General features: G+C 36.2%; 1 protein-coding gene across 1 annotated transcript in view; it reads left to right on the top strand.

Moving 5' to 3' along the window:
• The window catches only part of LOC119837507 (myotubularin-related protein 13), a 57,430-nt gene that overhangs the window by 14,681 nt on the left and 18,402 nt on the right, over window positions 1-24,347 (top strand). The window contains exons 4-12 of the mRNA XM_038363107.1: window positions 17,052-17,168; window positions 18,103-18,322; window positions 18,771-19,012; window positions 19,646-19,896; window positions 20,310-20,501; window positions 20,866-20,974; window positions 21,311-21,447; window positions 21,758-21,869; window positions 22,321-22,505. Coding sequence (XP_038219035.1) covers window positions 17,052-17,168; window positions 18,103-18,322; window positions 18,771-19,012; window positions 19,646-19,896; window positions 20,310-20,501; window positions 20,866-20,974; window positions 21,311-21,447; window positions 21,758-21,869; window positions 22,321-22,505 — 1,565 coding nt within the window. The remainder of the gene's footprint in view (window positions 1-17,051; window positions 17,169-18,102; window positions 18,323-18,770; window positions 19,013-19,645; window positions 19,897-20,309; window positions 20,502-20,865; window positions 20,975-21,310; window positions 21,448-21,757; window positions 21,870-22,320; window positions 22,506-24,347) is intronic.

The raw sequence follows: 24,347 nt of genomic DNA, 5'->3' as shown, positions 1-24,347 counted from the left end.
TATGACAAGACATGCAAAATCCTACTTTCCTCGTGACCACGCTCACTGTAAAGTGTATTTACAATACACCCAATTTCATAACACCCAAATTAATTGCTGTATCCTTACCTAACTATTCCAATGAAATAAATGGCACTACGTCTACGTCTTTTCGTCTCGTTCGCATTTATCACAGCCTAAAAAAAAACCCTTGACGTGTAACGGTGTTGTACTTCCATTTATGTCAATAAATATATTGATTATTATTATTATTACTTAAATATGTACTGAACTTCCTCATCATCCTCAAGAGAATTATTTGTTGTTTCCTTTCGTGGTCGCTTCTTATTATTGTTTTTATTCTGGTTTACATTTCTCTTGATAGCTTCTTGTTCTACAACATCTCTGGTAGTGGCCTCATTTGTCACAGCTATTACATTTTTTCTCTTTAGCTGGACATGGGAAGCTTTGAGAAATTTGTACAGAATTTCCACATCTTGTACATTTAGGTATCTTCATTTCTTTATTACATCATTTGTCCCGTCCTTTCCAGTTATAATCATATTTATCATAATCTTTATCTTTAGTGCACTAACTTCATTAGTCTCCATCTTTTCTTTTTGCTCATAACTTTCCAGTTGAAAGTTAACGATTTCCAGAGTATTGGAAACAGTAATCACCCTGTCCAATGTAATTTTATCATCCATAGTTAACATTTTCCTTCTTAATTTCAAAGATAAATAATTTCTATAATTTAATCGATACATATTATCTATTTCATCCGGATTATCAAATTTACAACTTGCTGTTTGATCACGCTTGATCATTCACTGTCAGATAACTGTCTTTAAAAGCAGCTCCACCGAGAACCAATAGATATTTAGGGGCCTCTTCCACAACTCCCACCACACACATACATAAACAATCCTTGTCATGTTCATATGTTATTTGTTTGTTATATACATATTTTTTTTTACCCTAAATTTAAATCAATTTCATTAACTAAGTTGTGATGACCACCATGAGACTTTAATTATATTGTACTATATTAATGATATGGGGAAAGAACTGATATTTTTAATATAGGTTACTCTGAAACCGAAATACCGAAAAACCGAAGAAATATAGGTTTTGAAGCTTTAATTATTATATGCCTATTTGTATTGCCACCGTGATGTACTTAGGTCAGGTTAAGTGTTTGATTTAATAAACAAATAAATAAAATAAAACATAAAACTAAAACCGACTGACGTGCTGTCACTTCAAGGTCTAATATATCTGGCGGTGGAAGTTGATTCGCCATGACTGGTATTTTTGGTGCGACGTAATAATACATCCAATTGAATGGAAATTCAAGTACTTTCAATTTAATGAAAGTCCATCATCTTTATCGAAAAACTACCTCTTATTTAAAAGAAGTCCAAATAGAAATTCAATTAAGTGAATTTCATAAGTAATATTTCTTATGTACATCCAATTGAATGGACGTCCAAGTACCTTCAATTTAATGAAAGTCCATCATACCTCTTATTTAAAAGAAGTCCAAATAGAAATTCAATTAAATGAATTTCATAAGTTATATTTCTTATGTACATCCAATTGAATGGACGTCCAAGTACCTTCAATTTAATGAAAGTCCATCATACCTCTTATTTAAAAGAAGTCCAAATAGTCAAGTCAATCGGCCAAGCGCGGGCTGGCAGATGTCACATGTCGTCGAACTTTCGATTCTCGGACATGCCGGTTTCCTGACGATGTTTTCCTTCATCGTTTTAAGCTAATAAGATACAATGCTCACATAATATGAACATACGAACCTTATTCTTCTTTGTCGTATCGTATCACTCTTGACGTTATACAGTATGTTAGACACTCGTCCCGGCTTCGCCCGGATATCAAGCTCCCTGCTCTATCCGAACGGAACATTCAATCGAAATAAAAGTGTCCTATCACCCAAGTCAGCTCATAGCATGTCCGCATACCAAACTTCATCAAAATCCCCACAGTAGTTCCAGCGCGATTGACGGACACACATCCAAACAAACAAACCTTCACTCTTATAATATTAGTGTGTTAAAAAATATAACCTTAGAAGAAAAGAACTTGAGTTATTTCACATCACTTTACCTTGATGTACTAAGCTTAGTTCCAATTCTATAATGAGAAGTTATCGTAATCAACATATACCTACACAGATGCACAAATAACAATCATTTCGTAATGTAAAATACAAATCGATCAAATAGCTTAGTAGGTACTTAGAAATCTTTTAATAAGGTTTACAATAATTATGCTTCATTAAAATTATTCTATAAACTAATTTTAGAAGCATAATTATTATTTTTGTATCTAATGTATATTTAAAGACTCGTTAATTACTCGTACGTAAGTAAAGGATTTGTACCTACCCACACAATTCACGCTTCGCATTTCATTGTCAACGATATCACGATCAATAAGCGACTTTGCTTGTAAGTCATAGGCTAATTTAATTACTCATCTAACTATATGGCAAACAACTGCACTGTAATCCTAAATTATAGTAGCTAAGATACAAAATATTATCTAATACAACACTTGTAACAACCTCAATTTAACAGATACCTTCCTTCCTCCTTTTTTTTTCATTTTAGTGACCTTTATCCTCGTCGCCACTTGTAACGTCTGCCGTTAGTTCTTCGGGAATCTAGTACAGGGACACTGAGAATTCACTGGCTCACCACTACACCCAGTACAACGCAGGCGCATGTCGATCCCGACCCGTACGTTACACGACTGACTGATCGACAACTACGCCATCTACTGGTGTACATGAGACAATGTATATATCTATTTAATAGATACAAACACTACAGTTATAAAGATAAGACAATTTTATGGCGTACCGTTCCTAATATTTTAGTAGCGTTTACCATCAGGTGACCCACCTTTCCTCACCTTCTTTGCCTATAGTGGCATAAAAAAGTTTCCGTGCATGATGAGACGTAATTCAGTCGGTATATCAAATTTGGCATTATGTGTATTAGAGAGTACAAGGCAATCCGTTGTTTACGGCTAAAGTGTTCGTTCGTTTGTTATTCACGAGCACGTGTCGCGGTGTGGCGATGTCGGTGCGCTGGGGTGTCCCGTTGTTCCCCTGTGTAACAGTTTACTATGCTGCGGGGTTGGTATAAAGGTCTTATCAAATTCGATCAAGGTGCCTAGGGTTCGGGCGGGTTGTTGTCTGCTTGAGTGGGATCTTGTAACGTATTGTTTTGTTTTGGTTTGTTGTTTGATTTTTAGAGATAAGAAATGAATAAAATAAAGTAAAATAACCTTTATTGCTGTACTTGTTTTTACAATGATTTTCTATACAAATATGTTTACTTTATAAGTTTCGTTTTTTTTTTTTATATTTACAGATAGCCACTGGAAATTGAAGCAAAAATTTCTTTCCTTTTTTTTGATGGAGATTATTTTAAATTTTGTTGCTTCTAATATTAATAAATATCAAGTACAAGGTATTGATAGACATGAATTAGAAAATAGGACTTAAAACGTTCTCGATCATTTTGTTTGTATATTTGATGTTCCCACTCACGATGCCATACACGCATTTGTATGCTATTCGCCCGTGGACGTTTGCAGGAGTAAGGCCGTTTCAATTGCTTTAAGGGGTAAGGGATAAGGAAGGGTTTCTCGTCTTACATAAAAAAAATATCAATAACCGCCACGTTTATAATTCGCATATTCTATAAATAAAAAATACATTAAAATTAATTAATTTAATATCGATCGAAGCATGGTATCGGGTGGCATGTGACTATTTAATAACGTATTCTGTGCTTAGCCACACGTGAGCCATCCAAATAGTTATGCACCTGGCGACTTGATTGCCGCCTTCCGCTTGATCCCTTCCTGTGTGTGAATAGAGCTTTTATACAATGTTGTATTATGTATATTTGTGTTGTCTATGTGCAGACTTATAATTAATACTATTTATTTAATTATTTACACTTTATTGTACAATACACATACAGTTAACAAAAACCAATAGTAAAAAGATAAACCAATAGTAAAGTCATAATAATAAAAACGGTATAAACAACTAATACATGCTTCAATGCTGGAATCAACTGAATTATCTCACTTGCTCTTGTACGGAGTGTGTAATGTCAGCATGATATTATTGTATTGTCACCGATCCTTGATAAGTACAAATTTAAATTATATGGCTCGGTTTAAATTGGACCAAAATCGATTCTTATGAAGTCAGGTAAAGCTAATATAATCGTGTTAAAAATCGATAGTTACCAACAATAGTTCAGCTTTTTAAGTATCATTTAAGTGTGTCATTGAATATGCTTAAGTCTTCTAATCTTTTCAGGATGACTGAACTTTTATTCAAAAACCAATATATCGCTCTCAAACTTAAAATTATTGTTAACTAAATCTCCAAATTTCTTCTATGATAACATAGATGACAAATTAGACTACCTACTCATAGACTGCTATTAACAAAGCATTTCGAACAAAGTATTCTATTAACGCGAACAAAGCCGACCGATTTCCCCCAACAACGATAATTCACATATACAAAAGAAACGAATTATCTAAGAAACAACCACAATAGCTAAGTTCCGAGTGCTTGGCATTGGAGCACACAAAAAGATAACTCTGACTCAATGTGTCATAGCGTATTCCCACGAGAGTGTAAAAAAACAGTAAACAGTCGGTGCAGTGGAAATAATAAGTGACGTCATGTCTGGGGATGTGGATGTCAAATGAGACACTAGAGAAATCCTACTAAACTATAATATTATAAACGCGAAAGTATGTAAGGATGTGTGTGTTTGTTGCTTTTTCACGCAAAAACTGCTGAACCGATTGCAATGAAATTTGGTACGTAGATAGCTGGATAACTGGAATAACATATAGGCAACTTTTTATCCCTATATTCCTACGGGATACCGACTTACGCGGGTGAAACCGCGGGGCGCAGCTAGCGAAATATTCGTGTTTGATACTGGCTTGTCCAGACGCTCTTGGGTTAACCCGGGATAAAGATCCCACCATGCATTTTTTACATTTTTTACACCATGTCGCTTGGAAAATTGTCTAATTGTTTTTGAACTAAATTGTTACGATAAAAGATATAATTTGGATTCGGATACTTCAATGAAGTTTAGTTACTTGTTTTACTGTTTGTCTTATGGTGCCAATAATATTGAATTTGGATAGTTGATATTATGTTGGATGTATGTAAGTCAAGCTTTTAAAGTTTAAATTATACAATTCCATCAATGGTATACAAAATATCATAAAAAAATACCAAGTTGGCGAAAAAGTCAGATAAAAAATTACGTTTCTAAAAGAAATGGTTGAAATTTACGCTCTTCTGCGATGCGATTAAAGTTATATGAGCCACATTACGAGATAACGTCGCTTGGTAATTACATAATATTTTAACATTTTAAAATTAGCTAGCAAAAGCTAGTAATTACCCGTGACGATAAACGTTTAAGATTTTGCGTTTCTCTTTTGCACTTTTCCTTAGAATACAATTTTTCAATAATAGGATTGTAATTTTTCTTATTCATGTTAATTTTGACCGCCTCCTTGGCACAGTGGTTAACGCGTGAGCGTAGAACCGAGGGGTCCTGGGTTCAATTCCCGGTGGGGACGCACAAAAAAAAAATGTCTCGGTCTTGCAGGACACAGAAGTCTGATCACCTACTTGTCCGTAAAGAAAATCGATCAGTGAAACAGATGAACATCATCTGCCCCATACCCCAATAGGGGACACAGGACTTCACTTATGTTAATTTTAATTCGAAAAGATGAGTGTGTGTAATACATTCAATTGAATAATGTTCGCCGTGAAACAGACTGATGCTAATGATGTAATGGTACAGAGTAGAATAATATATTAAAGGGGTTTTAACTTTACTTTGCGATACAAACCGCATTGAATTTCCAGAAATATGATCCCGCTCTCGTGCAATTAACCACAGTTCTATTACGTTTTAGCCACCACAGAATGTTGTAGTCAAATGACGTCAGATGTTGCTTGTGTAAGACTAGACATTAGACAATTTTTTAACGGATTTTAAACGCGATTTATTCATTATATTATTAACCCCACGTTTCGAACACTTTACAGCGAGCGTGGTCACGGGGAGACACGGGGAAATCCGTTAAAAAGTTTTTAATTTCTAAATGTATAATACTCGCGTAAAACCAAACACAAGAAAATACTATGTGTAAGACTAGGCATTTTTTTTTTAATTCAAATTACACGGACTCTTTATGAGTACTTAAAGTACCGTGTAGTATCCTTGCTCTTTTTCTTCTCTAGAAGTAGAGAAGTTATTTACTAAACTAATTGAGATGTTAATTGGAACTAATCAATGTATATACGTATTACGATAAAATCGTAAACGTATCGGAACCTATCCACTGATATCCTTTTACTTTTACTGTCTCTACAACCCGTGATTTCCTTTATTTGGATGTCTGAGTTGATTTTTGGGGAATTAATGGTCAAAATTGGACTAGAGGTACGTAGATAGATATAGATAAAGAAGTAAATAGCATTCAATATTATGATCAAACAAAAAGGTCACGTATTATACAAAGGCGGCATTCGATCGTTGGCCTTGATTGGGTGTTGTGTGGTCGCGTTTTTGCGATCTTAATGACGTAATTACTGATGGAGAGATCTCACACCTGTCTTGACATCACTTCATATTCATATCGTAATTGATTTCTTCTCGTGATACTTATATGTCATTGTCTATCTCCACTCATTGACGTTTTTAAACGTGTACAATATTCTAACTCGATTTAAGTAAACAACAGATCATTGTGCGTTCCTGCTGTATTATCCACTGCTTCGTTCAAGGCATTTATAATTAACTGGAGCACTCTCTGTCCTAATCAAAGTATGTAGCGACGCGTATCACCATCCGCTCTAGACGGTATACTCAACGTTATGCTTTAATGCGATGACTAACTTTTGATTTGCAGTCAACAGAACTTGTTATTTTAAAGCGAGTGAACTGTTTTATACACAAGTCTCATGCTATATATCTATCGCTTTTGACATGTTAATAAGACATTTCTTTCGTTAAACGTATATGGATTTATTTCTTACTAATGTAGAAATAACGAACTAAATATCTTATCGTTCGGCAAATGTTTTTTTTTTATATTTTTTAATACGCAATTTCTTACGTTGTTCTTTAAAGTTTGTTACTAAAGCAAGCTCATGAGAGTAGAAGACATTGGCTAAGTAATCCGCAGAATGTTTTGTCGCATGCGAAATTTCACCAAGCAATGTTTGACCCTAAAAATAAACGAGCTGCAAACTCGTTTAGCTCGTGTTATTATCTCAAAAAGAATTATGCTCCTTATTACATGTTTCCTGTTTTTATAGGTATTTGACATGTTAAACTCATTAACCGACTTCTAATACAAGTGGAGTTACAGACGTCAAGGTGTGTACATTAACAGCAAAGAAAAAGGGCAAGTATCCCAAAACATCTTATGACAGTTTGTATAACTTTTGTTAAATGGATTTGTTGAAATATGTTCTTTAGAAAGATATTTTCGATAGGTCTTTATATACCCATGTGATTCTTTATATCACCTAAGATCCATATCTCTGTATCTTTAACAGAATTTGTTGTACCGCTCGCTACTATTTTTAAAATAATATTTATAGCGTTGACATACATTCTAGATTCTTTCTAGGCATGCCAGCATTGCTGACCAAGACATTTACCAATTCCTCGGTTTCCTTCAATTTCTCATCTTGCCGAGCACTTTGTTAAGTTGTTGCTAGGGTCCCATTTCCAAATGACTCTGGTGACCCAGTTGTTTGTCGTCGCGAATGCTGCCTAATGTATCTCGCGTGTATTTTAAAAGGGATTGGGGTGGAAGTATGTCGCTTTTGTAACTGGAGGATCGAAGTTTCGGATCCAAGACTGAATTTATGGTTTGTTGTTTGGAATTTGTGTTCGCAGAAAGTTAATCCTGATAATGTATTCGAATTTCTTCCTGTTTTTAGAACACGATGAATAAGATTAGGAAAAAGTTAAGGTTAGTAGGAGATATTGCCTTATTTGATACTTTGTCCATTTAAATATAATAAGTTTCTTATCACTTATTCTTACTCGAGCAAACTGAGCATACAATGTTTCTGTACTTATTGGTATGTGCTATAAATATTTACGTTACTATAAAACATGGTTGTTTCGATGATCGTATTTTATGAGGGGTATGAGTGTGGTTGATGACTGAGATGCTCGACCCTGTACAGAGGTCGACGGCCTTACACTGCTGGAATTGTTGGTGAAATAGTTTGTATGAGATGTTTTATGTTTTTGGATGTGGTGGTGTTAGTTTTGTGTGCCGAATATCTAAGATCTATAGATTTTCGAGTAAAGGTTTTATCATATATAATAATTAATACACTGATATCGTAAAACAGATAATTATAAAACAAATTATTTTACTAATTGTAGTAAATTAGTAGCCTTTATGCGTACCTGTATATGGTCAATAATTTGTTTTAGAACATGAAAATTCTTAGCTCATTATTACTTGAATCATTATTTATATACATTTACGCTTCGGGCTCCTTCATGATTTTCAAATGTAATTTACGAAAGTTTCAATATAATATTAGACAACCCTCATATTATATTGCCGCCTCCATTTTAATGTTTGATGTTAGCGTGCCGTGCGAGCTGCCATAGAATTAATTGAAGTGATCTCAAAGAGGCCCAGTATACAATATTCACTTGTTACATGGTTGCTCATTTGTATACTTTCGGTTTGTTTAATATAAGATACCACGTGTTTGAGAAGGAAGCTGTGATTGACATTAAGGCAATCAACCGATTACATGGTTATACTCAAATTACAAATTTATTAGATTAGATTATGATATTTGGTAATATGGGTATAAATAATCTATTTGGTAACTTGATACTTCCTTATGTAGATGTTTCTTTTTGAACGGGAGAGATTTTGTTGTTTGATGGGTTTATGGCATAATGTTTAGGGACCAGGTATTTATTAAGTGATATAGATATATGATTAATAGATAAACCTTCTTGTATGTGTACAGCTAATGTTTTTAAAAATAGGTAGTATGCAATCGTATAATGAATAGATTTTCTGAAAATCGTAAACGTTAAACACTGACGTAACCAAAGGAAATACGGTCGATATTCTAAGAATTGCATTTGCTCCGTGCGTATTGTGGTTTTAAGGTCGCGTCTGATACAGTTTCAGGCTCATTGCAGATTTGCAATAGTTTCATAGAACAATAGAGGGGAATGCACGCCCTCGATTGTCACTGTCAAGAGACTGTGGTCTATTATTGTTGGGTTCATTTTGAATATATTTTAATTGTATTATTAACGAGATTTTAGTATATTCTATTTTTTTTTTTAATTTTATAGCAACTATAGAATATTATAAAACCAATTTGCAAGAGATCAACAAGTGGGATCAGTATTAGTGTTGTATTATAAATCATTATTTAATAATAAATACATCTTTATAAAAGATGGTGTCCCACAGGGTTCAATACTAGGCCCACTTGCTTGGTTAATTGCTTTAGAAAAATAAATTTTGTAATGTTAGTTACAAGATATACTAAATAATATACATTGTACTAAATTATATCGTGCGCACTCCAATTTTCATTTTATATATTACAGCTCTTATCGTGTGACCCACTTTGAGAGGAACGAAAACAATTGACCTGTTTTTACAAAACCACGCGAAAAATTATCGTTAACGTTGATTTTGCAATATTATTCTTAGTGTTGTAGCGTTGTTGATATTCAGTGTATTTAGCTCGTACGATCGCAATAAATGGGAGGAAAGCGCTATTCTGCAAACAGGTTCCATCTGACGGGGACTTGATTTAATGAGGCTTCTTGTGAATCCATATTTTTAACATCTGTAGGCATGTTATTTATATGTACGGTATTTTTTTCTTTTCACATATGAGTAATATAATATGTTACAATTTTCGCTTTTTTATATATGATTTTTTTTTCATTTTATTGTGTTTACCAGATAGTTTGGTCCTAGACTAAAGGGCTCGCTGTCAAAGATTTGTATAAAACGGACAATACGTACATATTATAGTATCATCTCTTTTGTTATTATTCAATTTTAAAATTGAAAGTGTGTTTATTTTTCCTTTATAAATGGAGCAACGGAAAATCAATATGATTATGTTTTAAGAAGTAAACTAGTGCTATAGATTATTTTATTATAGAAGTATTATACCAGATGTACCAACCTATCACTTTATTGCACAAAATATAATATATAGTAACGCCTCGTATTTTTATTTGGCCCCGATTGAAATTCGTCTGGCAATGACTTAAAGTTCAATGTGAAATTTCGTTGATCATCGCTTTTTTATTTATAATCTTTCCGTTCATTCATGCTGTTAACGTAAACAAACTAACTCGCATTCAGTGTAAACACAGCGTTACACTGAACAGATCGACCGACTATTTCTAACGCTATTTGCATATACTTGCTGGTGGGTAATTAGGGTGACTACCGGTTTTAAGGTTCTGTTACTTGTCATGTCTTGAAGAGGCGCTTCCAAGAAATAATGGGCTCAAGGGAAACTCAGATGTTGATAGTGTATTGTATGATGATTTTGTGGCGCTTGTATTAGCGGGCTTAAAATATAATAATCATGAAATTAATCTCAAGTTTTGGAAATTTGTCTCGTATTCATGTGGATGGGACCCTGCTTTATGATAATTACAATCATAATTATGTTTCATTCGTGATCAATTATAGCCTGTATTTCATTTAGGGTACGGTTTCAATTTTCGTGCAGTCGCCGTAGCAAATTGCATTTCATACGGTCGTACAATATTGAATTATATGTTCATACGGTTAAGGTTGAAGATCGTGCAAGTTGTACATATTACGGGTAGTTTGACAAGGAAATACGATCGTAGATTGCTTTCCAGATTACGTCTGGACTGAAATTTCGTTTGCGAATTGATGCGGTTTACATGTTCGCGGTTTTGTACGCAACCGATAACGGATACATATATCCGTATAAGTAGAGTATTCATAGCTGTTGCTATATCATTTTATACGACCTTATTTTAGTCTGATTCGTATTAAGCGAATGCTCTTGTGCTTAGTCTAATGCGACAGTTTGTAAAAAATTTTAATTGTCCATATCCTTTTTGGATTTTGTTATTCACTACTTAATAAGTATTCACTACTTTTGCTTTCCCATTTCTTTAATGTTTCACTTAAATGTTCTCTACAGGTATCTGCCAAATTATCAGTGATTGTTTACTCCTGATGCTCGTTAAAAGAATGTTAAAATATTCAGCAATTAATTTATGTATTTGCCCACATATTTCAATTGCATCTATCAAAATAAAAATACTAGTTTACAATGTATTTTCATATTACAATATGTCTAGATGTTGTGAAATATGTAGCACAATTTAAAGAGAAAATAGAGGACGAATAAACAGTGCCTTCGTGGCTATAGCCTAAAAAATTTAACATTCATTACTAACATTTGTGAGAGATTCATTGTACTAAAGGATGCATCTTTGATTGATCAATTGGATCTTATCATGAAGGTTTTAACACGGTAATGGATAGAGAAGAAAGGATTTCATTTGTATAATGATGATTATCTACATATAGAACTTCATATACAACTTGCATCACGTTTGTACCTATATGTATAATTGAACGCATCCAGCCCTTGTAGAATATGATTGCATAATTAATTAAATAGCAATGATGCAGCAGGTGCAAGTAATTATGAGAAAAATGTATTTACATACTAGCTGACTCAAACAATCTTGGTTCTACCAAGTACTGACTACTTAAGAAAGACTTAAGTATAAACAATATGAACATAATTTCGGAGTCGTCTGGTAAATACTGTGAATCCACAATTTTATATATTTCGATTTACGATTATGAAGTTAAAGCTCAAGTCCTAGACTTTACTGATGACTAGTTTGTTAGAGAGAGTTTGCTGTGTATGGAACCTGTAATAGTGGAAAAATACAAGTTGTTTAATATGTTAGAAAGCTGCAATGTTTCTCGTGAATTGTATAAAATGAACAAGGTTAATTTAATAATGATTTTGGGATTTGCTCTTTCTATTTATTCAGTTGAACACCGGAACAGAACTAATTTCTAAATTATAATTATTATGTACATCCTCCATCCTTTATCTCTCTGTGTATTTTTCGATTTTACAATAGCCTTGTATAGGCTACACGGCCGTAGCCAGACTTTGTTTTAGACGGGTGTGGAGTTTAAAATGGAAAAACTACTGAAAGTGTATGAACAACCCTTATATAACTCCTAGAAGCTCCCACACGGTATTATGTAAATCTGTTATCGAACAGTGGATTAGTATAGGCGGGTATCCTTGAAGACCCGATACTATAATAAGAAATAAATAGTGAAATAGTGAGGCTGCACGCATTCAATCTTAAAACTTTACCTTTTCATATAGACCGCGCCCCTGGTTACGGCCATGATATATTACAATATACATAACCATGTTTAAAACCCCGTTTACATATCTACCATTCTAGATTCTATGAAACTCGTTACTCGCATATTCACAAAAGTGACCTGCCACATGAGCTATCGCCAATTCAGCGGCAACGCGAGCTGTCGACTTTTCCGCGTGAGCGATGGTGGCGTATTCAAATGGCCGCTGGATAGTATGAATTATTTATTTCGCATAATTGGAACGCGTGTATCGTTAGGATGTGTCTGCTGGTTCTTCTCTAATTACTTTTCACACTGCATATCGTTGGGGCTGGCGTTAGAAATTAGTTCTGCTGTCATAGATTGAGCTGATGATATTATATCGTGCACTCGAGAAATAAGGCCAGTTAATGATTCGATTTCTTCAGGTTTTAAAACAGGACTGTAAGGCGTCAGATAAGCATTGCATTGCAGCATTGGTAATTAATCGTAGATCTGCTTATACCGACAGCATTATGCTTTGATGTATCGTTTTGGGGTATAATAAGGTGTTTAATTAGTACTACAAAACATGGTGAATGTGTATTTGTTTGTACATTCTAAATATGTCGCAAATTCTATGCCATTTACAAATGGCGTCGTCAATTTACAAACGCTCGGCATTTTGTAATTTATACATTTTTATAATATGAAGTATAAAATATATATAAAACATTTTTATACTTCACAACGGTAGTAAAAATAGGGTTAATGTTAAAATAGGGTAAACAGGTTAGTTAAAGAAACAAAATCTAGGCAAATCTCCCGCGGGGTCCTTGTCATGGCTATTAAACTGCGATCGAACGCCTAGCTAAGAAACGGCGGCAGAATGCGAGATAAAATGCAATATAAAGATCGTAAAACGGCCCGGGAAGGGAAGGCCGGGTCGACGACCGGCGCTCACGTGCGCTTATTAATGAATGGAGTATAGTTTTATCGTTTTCGAAATAGATTTACTGTCGATAATAAATCCAATAAGTATTTTGATTTGAACGAACCGTCACAGAGCACGTGCGATGTTTGTAGGTGGACATTTCGTAGGATACTTTTGATGGATAGTTTTTTTTGGCACTATTTTATATTCAAATGGACTTTTTCATCTTAAATATGTATCTTATGACATGTAAGCTTTTCGCTCGTAGCTTCGCTCCCTTAGTCAGAAAAATTTGCTTAGGATAAAGTTAAATTTATCGTTTATCACGCTCCCGTTTTGCTGTTTTAATACGGAACGCTAAAAATGAATGAAGTAATTAAGTGACAATGTGGGGCCCGTATGTTCTTAAATATGAATTAAGGCGCTCATTGAAGACATTGAAGTACCAATATTTGGGATTTTTATTAGATGTGAGTTATGCTTTCAGTTCTTAGGATCGATGATGATGATGCTGTAGGTGTTTGATGTAAGTTCATATGTTTTTGATACTATCAACGATTTACAGAGCGAGCAAATAATGGAGGCGAGAAATAATGAAACGATTTTGATAGCTCTAATTTGTTATGATTTTTTTGTGCTCCCATGTATAGAATACGTGTTAACGTGAAATTCATAAATACTGACAAAATATTTACATATCTTACATAATATACAGCACTTTATGTGTATATCTTCTCTTTTTTCGACTTCGTCCATGACATTTATAGCCTATAGCACTCAGGGATCACGTAAAAAAACCAGCGGTGGAAGAATATTTGAAATCGGTTCAGCAGCTCCCGAGATTTTACCGCTTTGTTATCTTATATATAAAATTTCCCATTTCACAATTTTAGTTAACAAACTCCTCCGAAACCGCTGGACCGATTCTTATTGCATTTTGTGTGTATATTGGATATGTCTGAGAATCGGCCAACATCTATTTTTCATACCCCTAAATGGTAAAGGCAGAACAGCATTTGCCGGATCTAGTAATATAGAAAATGCACATTTTTATATTCCAAGAATATATTTGTTTACTCCACTTCACAAGTAACGAATGTAAAGCACTTCAATTACATCAACTGCTAATGAAATAATGGCGGGCATTATTCAAAGTGATGATTCAAATCTCCTCACAACGTTTGACGAGATGCAAGCTATTTATTATGAATCGGTGATGTCATATCGGTAAGAAGGTCGAAATTTTAATGAAATATTCGTGGTGACTACGTAGTTTTTATTCTTTTTGAGATATGGAAACACCAAGGAACTTTTTCTTTAATAGATTTTAAATTCCTGTAAATGCATATTAATGTTCATCATACATACATACATACATGCATACACACATAGAGCAACGAATAATAATTATACGTGGATATAAAAACATGGGTACACATCGGTACATTAATCCATTGATATTTCATCGTTTGATAAGCAAATACCTATATGCTCATTGGAAATTACAACTGATAGATAAAAAATTAGTAAACGAACGTGTTACGAAATATTTGTAATTATGTAGTATAAGTTCAAGGGTTGTTTTCGTAACAGAAGCTGATTGATTGTAATCTGCTATGTTTTTTATATTTAAATGCAAAATTAAAAACAAAAAAAACACTGCTTAATTATTCGCTGTTAGACGATGTTAGAATTAACGTGTATGTGAATACAATAATTATAATTATTACAATCCCGCGGGCAATGGCAATTTTTATCACCAACATCAGTTCAGTTGTTTTTGTGTGTTAGAGTAACGAACATACATCCACACATTCCTACAAACTTTCGCGATTATAATATTATTAGTAGGATACCCGTTCGCGTTTGAAATGGGGATAGGGTATAGAATTCTTTCAAAATTATATATTATTATTTTTTTTTTTTATGTCATAGCGGGCAACTGAGCTGGTGGTTCGCCTGATGGTAAACGATCACCACCGCCCATGAACATTCGCAGAAGCTCAGACCTCTGAGAATGCGCTGCCCGCTTTAAAAGTTTAGTTTTAAAATTAATCTTAATCTTGTGTATCGAAGTTTATTGATAAGTATTTTTAGTTAAAATTATCTCGAATTTTAAAGAGATTCTATATATTATGTAGAAATTCCTCTCATATTTATACTTCTATGTTGAGATTTTAAAAGTTTTACATACGTGTAAGTAAATCGGAGTTCAATTGTGTAAACAAAAAAAAAAAACGGTAAAATATCACTCAATCTATATGTTCCATAAAATAAATATAAACATGCGATATTACAAAAGACATGCAAAACGATCGTGCGGGTAACGCGACACCGAGTACAGTCATTAAGATTGCCCCCACCTCCACCACGATGGCAACTAATTCGATTTTAATGCTGTAATAATGCATTTAAAGGTAGCGGTGTGCAGTGGCTCTACCGTTATTGAATCACCATAAAAACAATGCGTCAACGGAGTGTTGCGGGCGGCGGGTGATGCCGTGTCTCGAATGTTAAACAGCCTCACCATTCGATCTGGTATACTTCATAAACTGTTTGTCTCGGTACAAATGAGAATAACTATGCTACAGGGATTTGTTGTTAAAGGACAATATTTATTCTATGATTTAATTTGGTTTAGAATTCAGTTTCTATGGTCCAATAGTGAAGATGGAGGAGATAGGGGATTGGCAGTGTTCATTAATCTAAATTGAAAACAGTTGCTGAGATTATGTTTGATATATCAGCATGTGAATGCAATTGATAAGTTATTCCATACCTAAATATGTTTTCCAGCAATCAGGAGAAACAGGACCAAAAATATAGTAATTGTCAATTGATACTCGTTATAGATGTAAAAAATATAGAGAGTCATTGTTATCATCAATGTTAAAACTGTTTCAATACTGATAACAATCTAAAATTGCGAACTATAAAGCATATCGTTAATCTTAATCTTCATTGTTTGTGTAAACACAGAATTCCAAGATAGACGGTAGGTGGGCACCTGAACATCTAAAAACAAAACATCCATCACATTTCTTATTTAAAAACATTGCTAAGAAGTTCATTAATTCAAGGCATAATATAAGAGTATAATGTTATATTCTCTGCACATGCTGCGCGGGGTATGCAAAATTATGCCAACCTAGCTACAAGCGTCATAAATTTTTAAAAGTATATTTACTAAGCCCCAAGGGTGGGCGAGCTGTAATGAATTCCGGCGGCGCTCCCTCTGGGTCTAAATTATGCCATTCTGAATAACACTGCCTTAGCGCGCCCCAGAGCGCTATGCGTCCCGGAAAATGGGTTGTACGCTGGTAAATAGACACTTTGTTGGCCGGGACTGCAACTATTAACGCCTGGTCCTCTGGGAATGGGTAGCAACATTGTGCGATGGTGCGTGGATGGTGTGCGTTGATAGCTATGGAAAAGTCTTGTTTGTTTTACGTGTTCTTTTTTTCTATTGATAGTTTGTTTTTTTTTTTAATTAAACTGTATTAACAATTGCATTTTCGTATTGCGATCTGTATTCCTATAGTGTTTATCTAAATTTATGAACGTTTCATGCATATCCTCAGACGATATCTATCTCGGTGTTTAAGAGAAGTGATCAGCTGGCTAAATTTATGTGTTTCTGTTGCAGGACGAGGAATCTTTAGAGTCAACGCGTACGGTAGCGAACATAACCCACCACAGTATAATGTATGCACCCAAGTGCCTAGTGATTGTCTCACGGCAGGACTACATAGACACATTTCGGGTTAGTAGATATTTATCTATATGTTGATAATCCTACTTCCTACTTCCTACTAATATTATAAATGCCTTTGTAAGGATGTGTGTGTGTTTGTTGCTATTTCACTCAAAAACTACTGAACCGATTGCAATGAAATTTGTTTACGTAGACAGCTGGACAACTGGAATAATATATAGGCAACTTTTTATCCCGATATTCCTACGGGATACGGACTTACGCGGGTGAAACCGCGGGGCGCAGCTAGTTAATTACAATCAAGTTAAAGAGTTGTTACAATTATTCTACTAAAATAATTCATCTCATACTAATAACAATTTTAAACATAGATATTTTTTTATGTATAGATCTTTTTTGCTCGGAAAAGCTATCGAAACGATCTGATAGAAATTGGATACAGATTAAGAATAAGATTGGATTGAAATACTTATTTTATCATCCGACAGTCAGCAAAATCAATTTATCTTTCCATGTTAAAGCCTTATATCGTGAGTTATTTATTCCGCAGCCTGAAGCTATTCAAATCCTAGTCATATTTAAAGATTGGCTAACACTGCTAATTTGCATCGATTTCTGTTGAATGCCTTAACTTGCCTTTGGTTTGGAATTTAAAAGGCTGAGTTTCTTGTTAGATAATATGATGTTTTATATATAATGATGATAATATATGTTTTGTATTCACATACAGCAACCAACCTAAAACATGTGTACAAACGGTGAATAGATAAAACTAAAAGAGTAGAAGAAATTCGATTGCTGATGTTGGTTCTTTGGTAGCCGGATAGTCTCAGCCATCGCTAATGTAAAGCGAAAGAGGCGTGTTCAAATCCCGTCCCACGATACTCATTTTCTGTTCTTTCATTGTATTTTTTCGAATATTTTTAAATTGATTCTGCTGCTTTAAAAAAAAGTAAGTGCAAATCGCGTGTCCTCGTTCCAGAACTGCCTCGGCATTATCTACACAGTTTGGGTGGAGAACCTGGGTGTTCCTCTCGAGACACTAGTAGGCAACCTGGTGGGGTGCGTGCTGGTGCCCCCTCCCGGCGGGCCGCAGGTTCGCTTCAGCATAGGCGCCGGCGACCGGCAGGCGCTGCAACCGCCGGCCGCCCCCCCTATGCCGGTCACGCACACCTCCGTGCATATGTTACTTAGGTTGTTAGGTGAGTGCTAAAAGATCGATTTCGTAGGGTAGCATGATATCTCTGGTCATGAGACTTCACTTCTAGAACTAACGATTGTTAACGTGGATGATATTTAATTTAAAAGAAAATAATATATTATAATAGTGAAAAAAAACACGCTTTTATCATATTTTGCAAATTGAAAAATGGAATAATTTTATCAAATTAGTGTATTGTCATCGGTCCTCAATAAATCTACAAAGTTTGAACGAAATCTGGCCGTTTAAAGTGGGTCAAAATCGCGCCCAAAGAAGTCGGTTACAAACAAACATTCAGGTGAAGCTAATAAAAAGCGCGTAAAAAAGCAGAAGTTGAATTCAATCTGTCCGTTCAAATTGGGTCAAAATCGGGTCTTAAGGAGTCCTTTTCATACAAACATATTGAAGAAGCCAATAAAAGCGTGTCAAATACACAAATGCCCTTTCAGGTATCCACAATTCCGTGACTCTCTGGTGCGCCGTGATGAGCGAACACAAAGTGCTGTTGGTGTCGCTAGCGGCCGCGCGGCTGTCGGCCGTCTGCCGCGCGCTGGCGGCGCTCATGTTCCCCTTCCGATACGCGCACGTGTACATCCCCTTGCTGCCGGCTGGCCTGGCTGAAGTGCTGGCCACGCCCACCCCCTTCCTCATCGGTGTGCATTCCAGTTTGAAGGAGGAGGTCTCGGAACTGGTAAGTTCTTTTGTATCTGCACTAATAAATTTTCATCTATATTATGTCATCATCAGCCCATATGTATGTTCCCACTGCTGGGACACAGGCATCCTATGAGGGTTCAGGCTATAATCCACCACGCTGGCCAAGTGCGGGTTGGCAGATGTCACATGTCGTCAAACTTTTGATTCTTGGACATGCCGGTTTTCTCACGATGTTTTTTTTCACCGTTTTAAGCAGTGGTGATGTTATCCACATGTGCAGATAAATTGAACAATCAATTTATTTCCTGCACGCTCGCCCGGGCTCGAACCCCGACTTATCAATTTTGAAGTCTGAGTGTCTCACCACTGAGCCACCATTGCTTTTCGCCTATATTATTTAATTGAGACAAATGTATTTGTTCAATTTAGTCGCACTCTTTTCTAGACTACTTTCATTTTGATTAATATTTGCATATAATTCAGAAATGTGGGTGCTCTAAAATTGTTGTTTTGTTCTCGTAATTATACATTTGTATACAGTTATTGGTGTCTTGTCACTTGTAGAATAATATCTTAACAAATGTTAACACAAACATTCGTTTGTCTTATTAAACGGACAACATGAATATAATTTTGCAAACAGTTAAACTCATCCACCTGTTTCCAGCTAGACGTGATAATAGCGGACCTCGACACGGGCTCCCTTCACATCCCCCCCAGCGTGAACATCCCGCGGCCGGAAGGCAAACTCCTGTCGTCTCTGCAGGACTCGCTGGCTCTGGTGCTGCAGCCGGAGCTAAGGTCGGCGGACTCGGCCTTCGCCCCTCCGCCGCCGTCAGCTTCGCCCCCCCACATGTTGGATAAGGAGATCAGGGCGGTGTTTATGAGAACGTTGGCGAAGCTGCTGCAAGGTTATAGGTGCGTGTTGAAACTCATTGTTCTCCAATATTGTAGCAATTTACATTTGTAGAATGTAATTTATTTCAGAGAAATCAATTTCATTTATTATACAAAAATGACACACAAGATGATTTTGTTCATACTCTGGCTAATGTGTTTTTTGATTTGTCTTTTATTATCTTATTTCTCATTTACTGCTGCTGTTGAAGGAAGGTTGAAGGAAAGTTAAAAAAGGCTAAAAAAGACAGCTCACTTAAGGCATTAGTGTTTCTATTCTATTATGTGGTCAGAGTTTAGTACTTTTGCCGGAAGGTATTGGTATTTGACGCAATTAAATTGTGATTTGAGCATGTGTCAGTATTAAGAAATGATATAATTAAGTTTTATATTTGACCTAAAAACATTCACAACTGGAACTTTTCCACTTCCAGACACTGCCTCACCATAATCCGGATCCATCCATCACCAGTGCTCACCTTCCACAAAGCTGGCTTCCTCGGAGCCCGGGGTCTGTCCCAGTGCCCGTTTGCTGAACGGCTCCTGGATTCCATGTTCTTTAATGGGCTGGTAGCTGAGCGTGGACCCCCGTGGAGGCCCACGGATATATGGGACGAGCTCGTACAGTGAGTGTTTTTATTTGGTTTACATTTAGTTATATCAGACATACCAATGACATTTATATATTTACGCTAACACTAGCGGTCCGCTTCGGCTTCGCCAGTGATACATATATAGCCTATAGCCTTCCTCAATAAATGGGCTAATTAACATTGAAAAAATTTTTCAAATCGGACCAGTTGTTCCTGATATTAGTGCGTTCAAACAAACAAACTCTTCAGCTTTATAATATTAGTATAGATTATAAACAAAGGTATAATAACTACATCTAAGCAATAGTACAATATCAGCGCTTAAATATAATGTTGCTAGATAAAAGAGTCGAAATTTCGCAATTTAACCACATAGAAAAATGCTCTCTCATTTCAGAAACCTTCCAGAACAATTGAGATTAGAAGCGCTGAATCCCGAATTAGAGCTACAGCACATACAAGAGTTAGCAATGCAGCTGCATTACAACGAGAATCCCAATCCGCAGGTATTTTTAAATAACTATTTAGACACCTTAATTTCTTTGATGTCAAATTAATTTCGTCTCTTTTCTTTAAAAAAAAAACTCATCTATACAGTATTTCAATGCTGTAAACTAAACATTGAGTCAAGTTAATAGTTAACATCTAATATTTCAGAATTCTTTTCATTTGAAAACATAATTTTTTAATTGAAATATTATAATTTTAAATTTGTCCGAATAAGGCTTTCCAATAATGTATTCTGTAATATAAAAAATGTACACAATGAAATCAAAAAGTCCAAAATCTGTATATATCCCATTACACACATGACATCATCAAAGATCCGTATTTATTCCCAGGTGTTCCAACAACGAATCCTGCGGCCGCCAGAGGGCGCGGCGGCGCGCATCCACCAGCCGCCCCTACCTCCGCTATCCGCCGCCAGAGTGCAGCAGGTCATTGACGAGCTGTCTGCGAGGAATAATAATGCTGATAAGTTAGTGTTTATTGCTTTATTGTGATTAAGTGGGTTGGATAAATAGTAAAAAAAAAAATTTTTGTCTACTATGGATGAGTGCAGATTTTTTTTTTCGTTTAGCTGATGTCGCATAAGACTTCAATAATAATTAGAGATGTCGTTTATTTTTATGTATCAAAGTTTTATTATTCTCAAGGTTAAAATTATAAGAGCTCTCAGAGTTGTTTTAAACTCTCATATTTGGTAAATGTGACTTCATTAGTGGAAGCGAGAGTAATAAATATCGAAATGTAATAATAATTATTCAAAATAAAATGGAATATTTCAGATTACAAGCGATCCGAATGCCAGCACCTCGCATCATCCCACCCGCGGCGCCGCCCACAGGCGCGGTGGAACATACGCAGCTGTTATTGACCAACTCCGCTAGGAGGCTGGAGGTGAGATATACCTAGTGGTTTATATAACGAATGTATATGATTGAACATTCATTCTTGCATTTGATTATTATTAATCTTATATATAAAATTCTCGTGTCACAATGTTAGTCTCTATACTCCTCCGAAACGGCTTGACCGATTCCTCTGAAATTTGGTAAGCATATTGGGTAGGTCTGAGAATCGCCTAACATCTATTTTTCATACCACTAAACGATAAGAGTAAGGCAGAACAGCGTTTGCCGGGTGCAGCTAGTAGTTCTATAATTTTGATGTTGGCCTCGAAGGACCAAAATTTATTTATTCCTATTGTGGAAATAAGTGTCCACTGAACTTGTTGTTCAGTAAACTTTGATTCATTTGTTTATCCTATTTCTATTCGAGAAGGAGCAGCGCTAAAATGCTTTCCATATTGGTTATCTATGTGGCACGCTAAAAGCGTCGTACGGCGCAGGTGCTCCGCGCGTGCATAGCGGCGATATTCGAGTGCCGGTACGCGGACGCGCGCAAGTCGTTCCCGGCCGTGCTGCGCGCCCTCCGCGCGCCCGCCGCGCGCGCCGCGCTCGTGCGCGACCTGGCGCAGCGCCTGCCCACCAACAAGCACATCCTGCACCACCACCAGTTCGACCTCATCGTCAGGTTCGTGTTACGCGCGATCGCACACAGCTAACTCTAGATGGTTATATATAGTCAGTGTGAATGTGTAAAAAAAAATCTTGTTAAAGTATTCGTTATATTATTGTGTCATATTAACGTTTTTAGGAGAATAAGCGGGTGAAAGTCAACTTATTATATTTGAAACTTTGTTCGCATCCGCGTTTCGTGTTCCCCTCATTACAAATTGATACCGCTTAGATTCATCGCTTCATAAAATCCTCAAAGCAGATACAAAAATAAAACACGATCGCACATTACACATGACAATTTATTCGTCGTCATCGTACACGCACTCGTTGTCGTCCTCGTCGCGGAACTCGACGTGCAAGCGCACGCAGGCGACGCGCTGCGCCGCGCGCGTGATGTACGCGAGCGCGGTGAACTCGCCGTACACCGCGTCGTGCGGCAGCTCGCAGCGGTCGAAGTAGAAGTCGCGCACGTCGTACGAGCCCTGCGGCCGGCCGTGCGTACACGTGCACGTGTACGTACGTACACGTAAGCGTAACTCGCAGCGGCGATTGGATATATGGGTTTTTAACAAATTTCCCTAATTATAAGTAGTTAAAGGCATTTCCAGGAAAAAGGCGTTGTAATGAAAAAAATAAATCCCTTTCAAAAACTTTGCATGAAAGCAATTGGGACGATTGAGTCAATTCTATAATTAAAGTGTGTTTCTTCAATTTATTATATAATCATAAAGCTGTAAAAGTGTAAAGTTTGTTTGTTTGAATGCGCAAATCTTAGGAACTACTGAACTTATAACCTATATATATATAGTAGTGCTCCAGCGAATGCGCTGCCTGCGGATTAGACAGGGATTGCAGACTGGTTAGAACGAATTCACTGACGAATTAACATGTTTTGCATGGGTTAAGAAATAATGATAGCCACACATACCGGGCTGACGGGAAAGCGCGGTGACTCCATGCCGGCCAGCGTGAAGGCGGCCTCCATGTTCTTCTTAGCGTATTTCTCCGCGAACTCGCCGACGTCCTTGTCGGTGACGAGGTGCACTTGCTTGCAGCCGCCGTCCGTGTGCTTGCATATATCCAGTAATACCTATATAGTATCATTGGATAATTAATTTCAAATAACATACGAAATATTTCTAAGTCAATAAGATAAACTGCGTCGTGGGTACTTAATCGATTTCCAGTGGTAATAGCTCGGTTAAGCGACGTTCTAAACACTTCAAAAGAATTCAAAAGTAAATAATATTTTTTGTTAAAAAAATGAACTATTTGTCATTTGTGTATGTATGTATTTATTTTATACTTTTCCAGTCAGCCACTTATTTTGACTAAATTGATGTCTTGACAATGTCATTCTCAAAGTGTGCCGTGCCATATTTCGATTCAATCATTCTCATTTATAAAGCATTTCAATGCTATAAAACTAAAAATTAAATAAAAGCATGTTATAAAGACACTAATTTCACACCGTCTTACCCCGTCCCCGTTGCCAAGAGTGTCGTGGACGTCCAGTAGGGCATCGTACACGTCATGGGTGCGGTTCAGCTTGTGTTTCTTCACGGTTACGTTCATGAGCACCAGATCGAGCTCCTCGTGACAGTCCTCGACGCTGAACACGTACCAGAGACCTTGACCCTGGGGGGAGATGGGGATGGAAGTTTCTTTTTATTCTAGGATAACAGCATATTAGTGGTTGATTATTTGAAAACTAGCTTTTGCCCGCGACTTCACACGCGCTATTTCGGTATAGGTTAATAGATGTTATTATACATATAAACTAGAGATGCCACGAATATTCGGCAGCTATTCGGTATTCGGCCTATTCGGCCACTTTTCAACTATTCGGTATTCG

This window comes from Zerene cesonia, chromosome 27 (genome assembly GCF_012273895.1).
Source record: "Zerene cesonia ecotype Mississippi chromosome 27, Zerene_cesonia_1.1, whole genome shotgun sequence".
Taxonomy (NCBI): Eukaryota; Metazoa; Arthropoda; class Insecta; order Lepidoptera; family Pieridae; genus Zerene; species Zerene cesonia.
The sequence above is the reverse complement of the archived record's forward strand: the minus strand, read 5'-3'. Positions and strand labels throughout refer to the sequence as shown.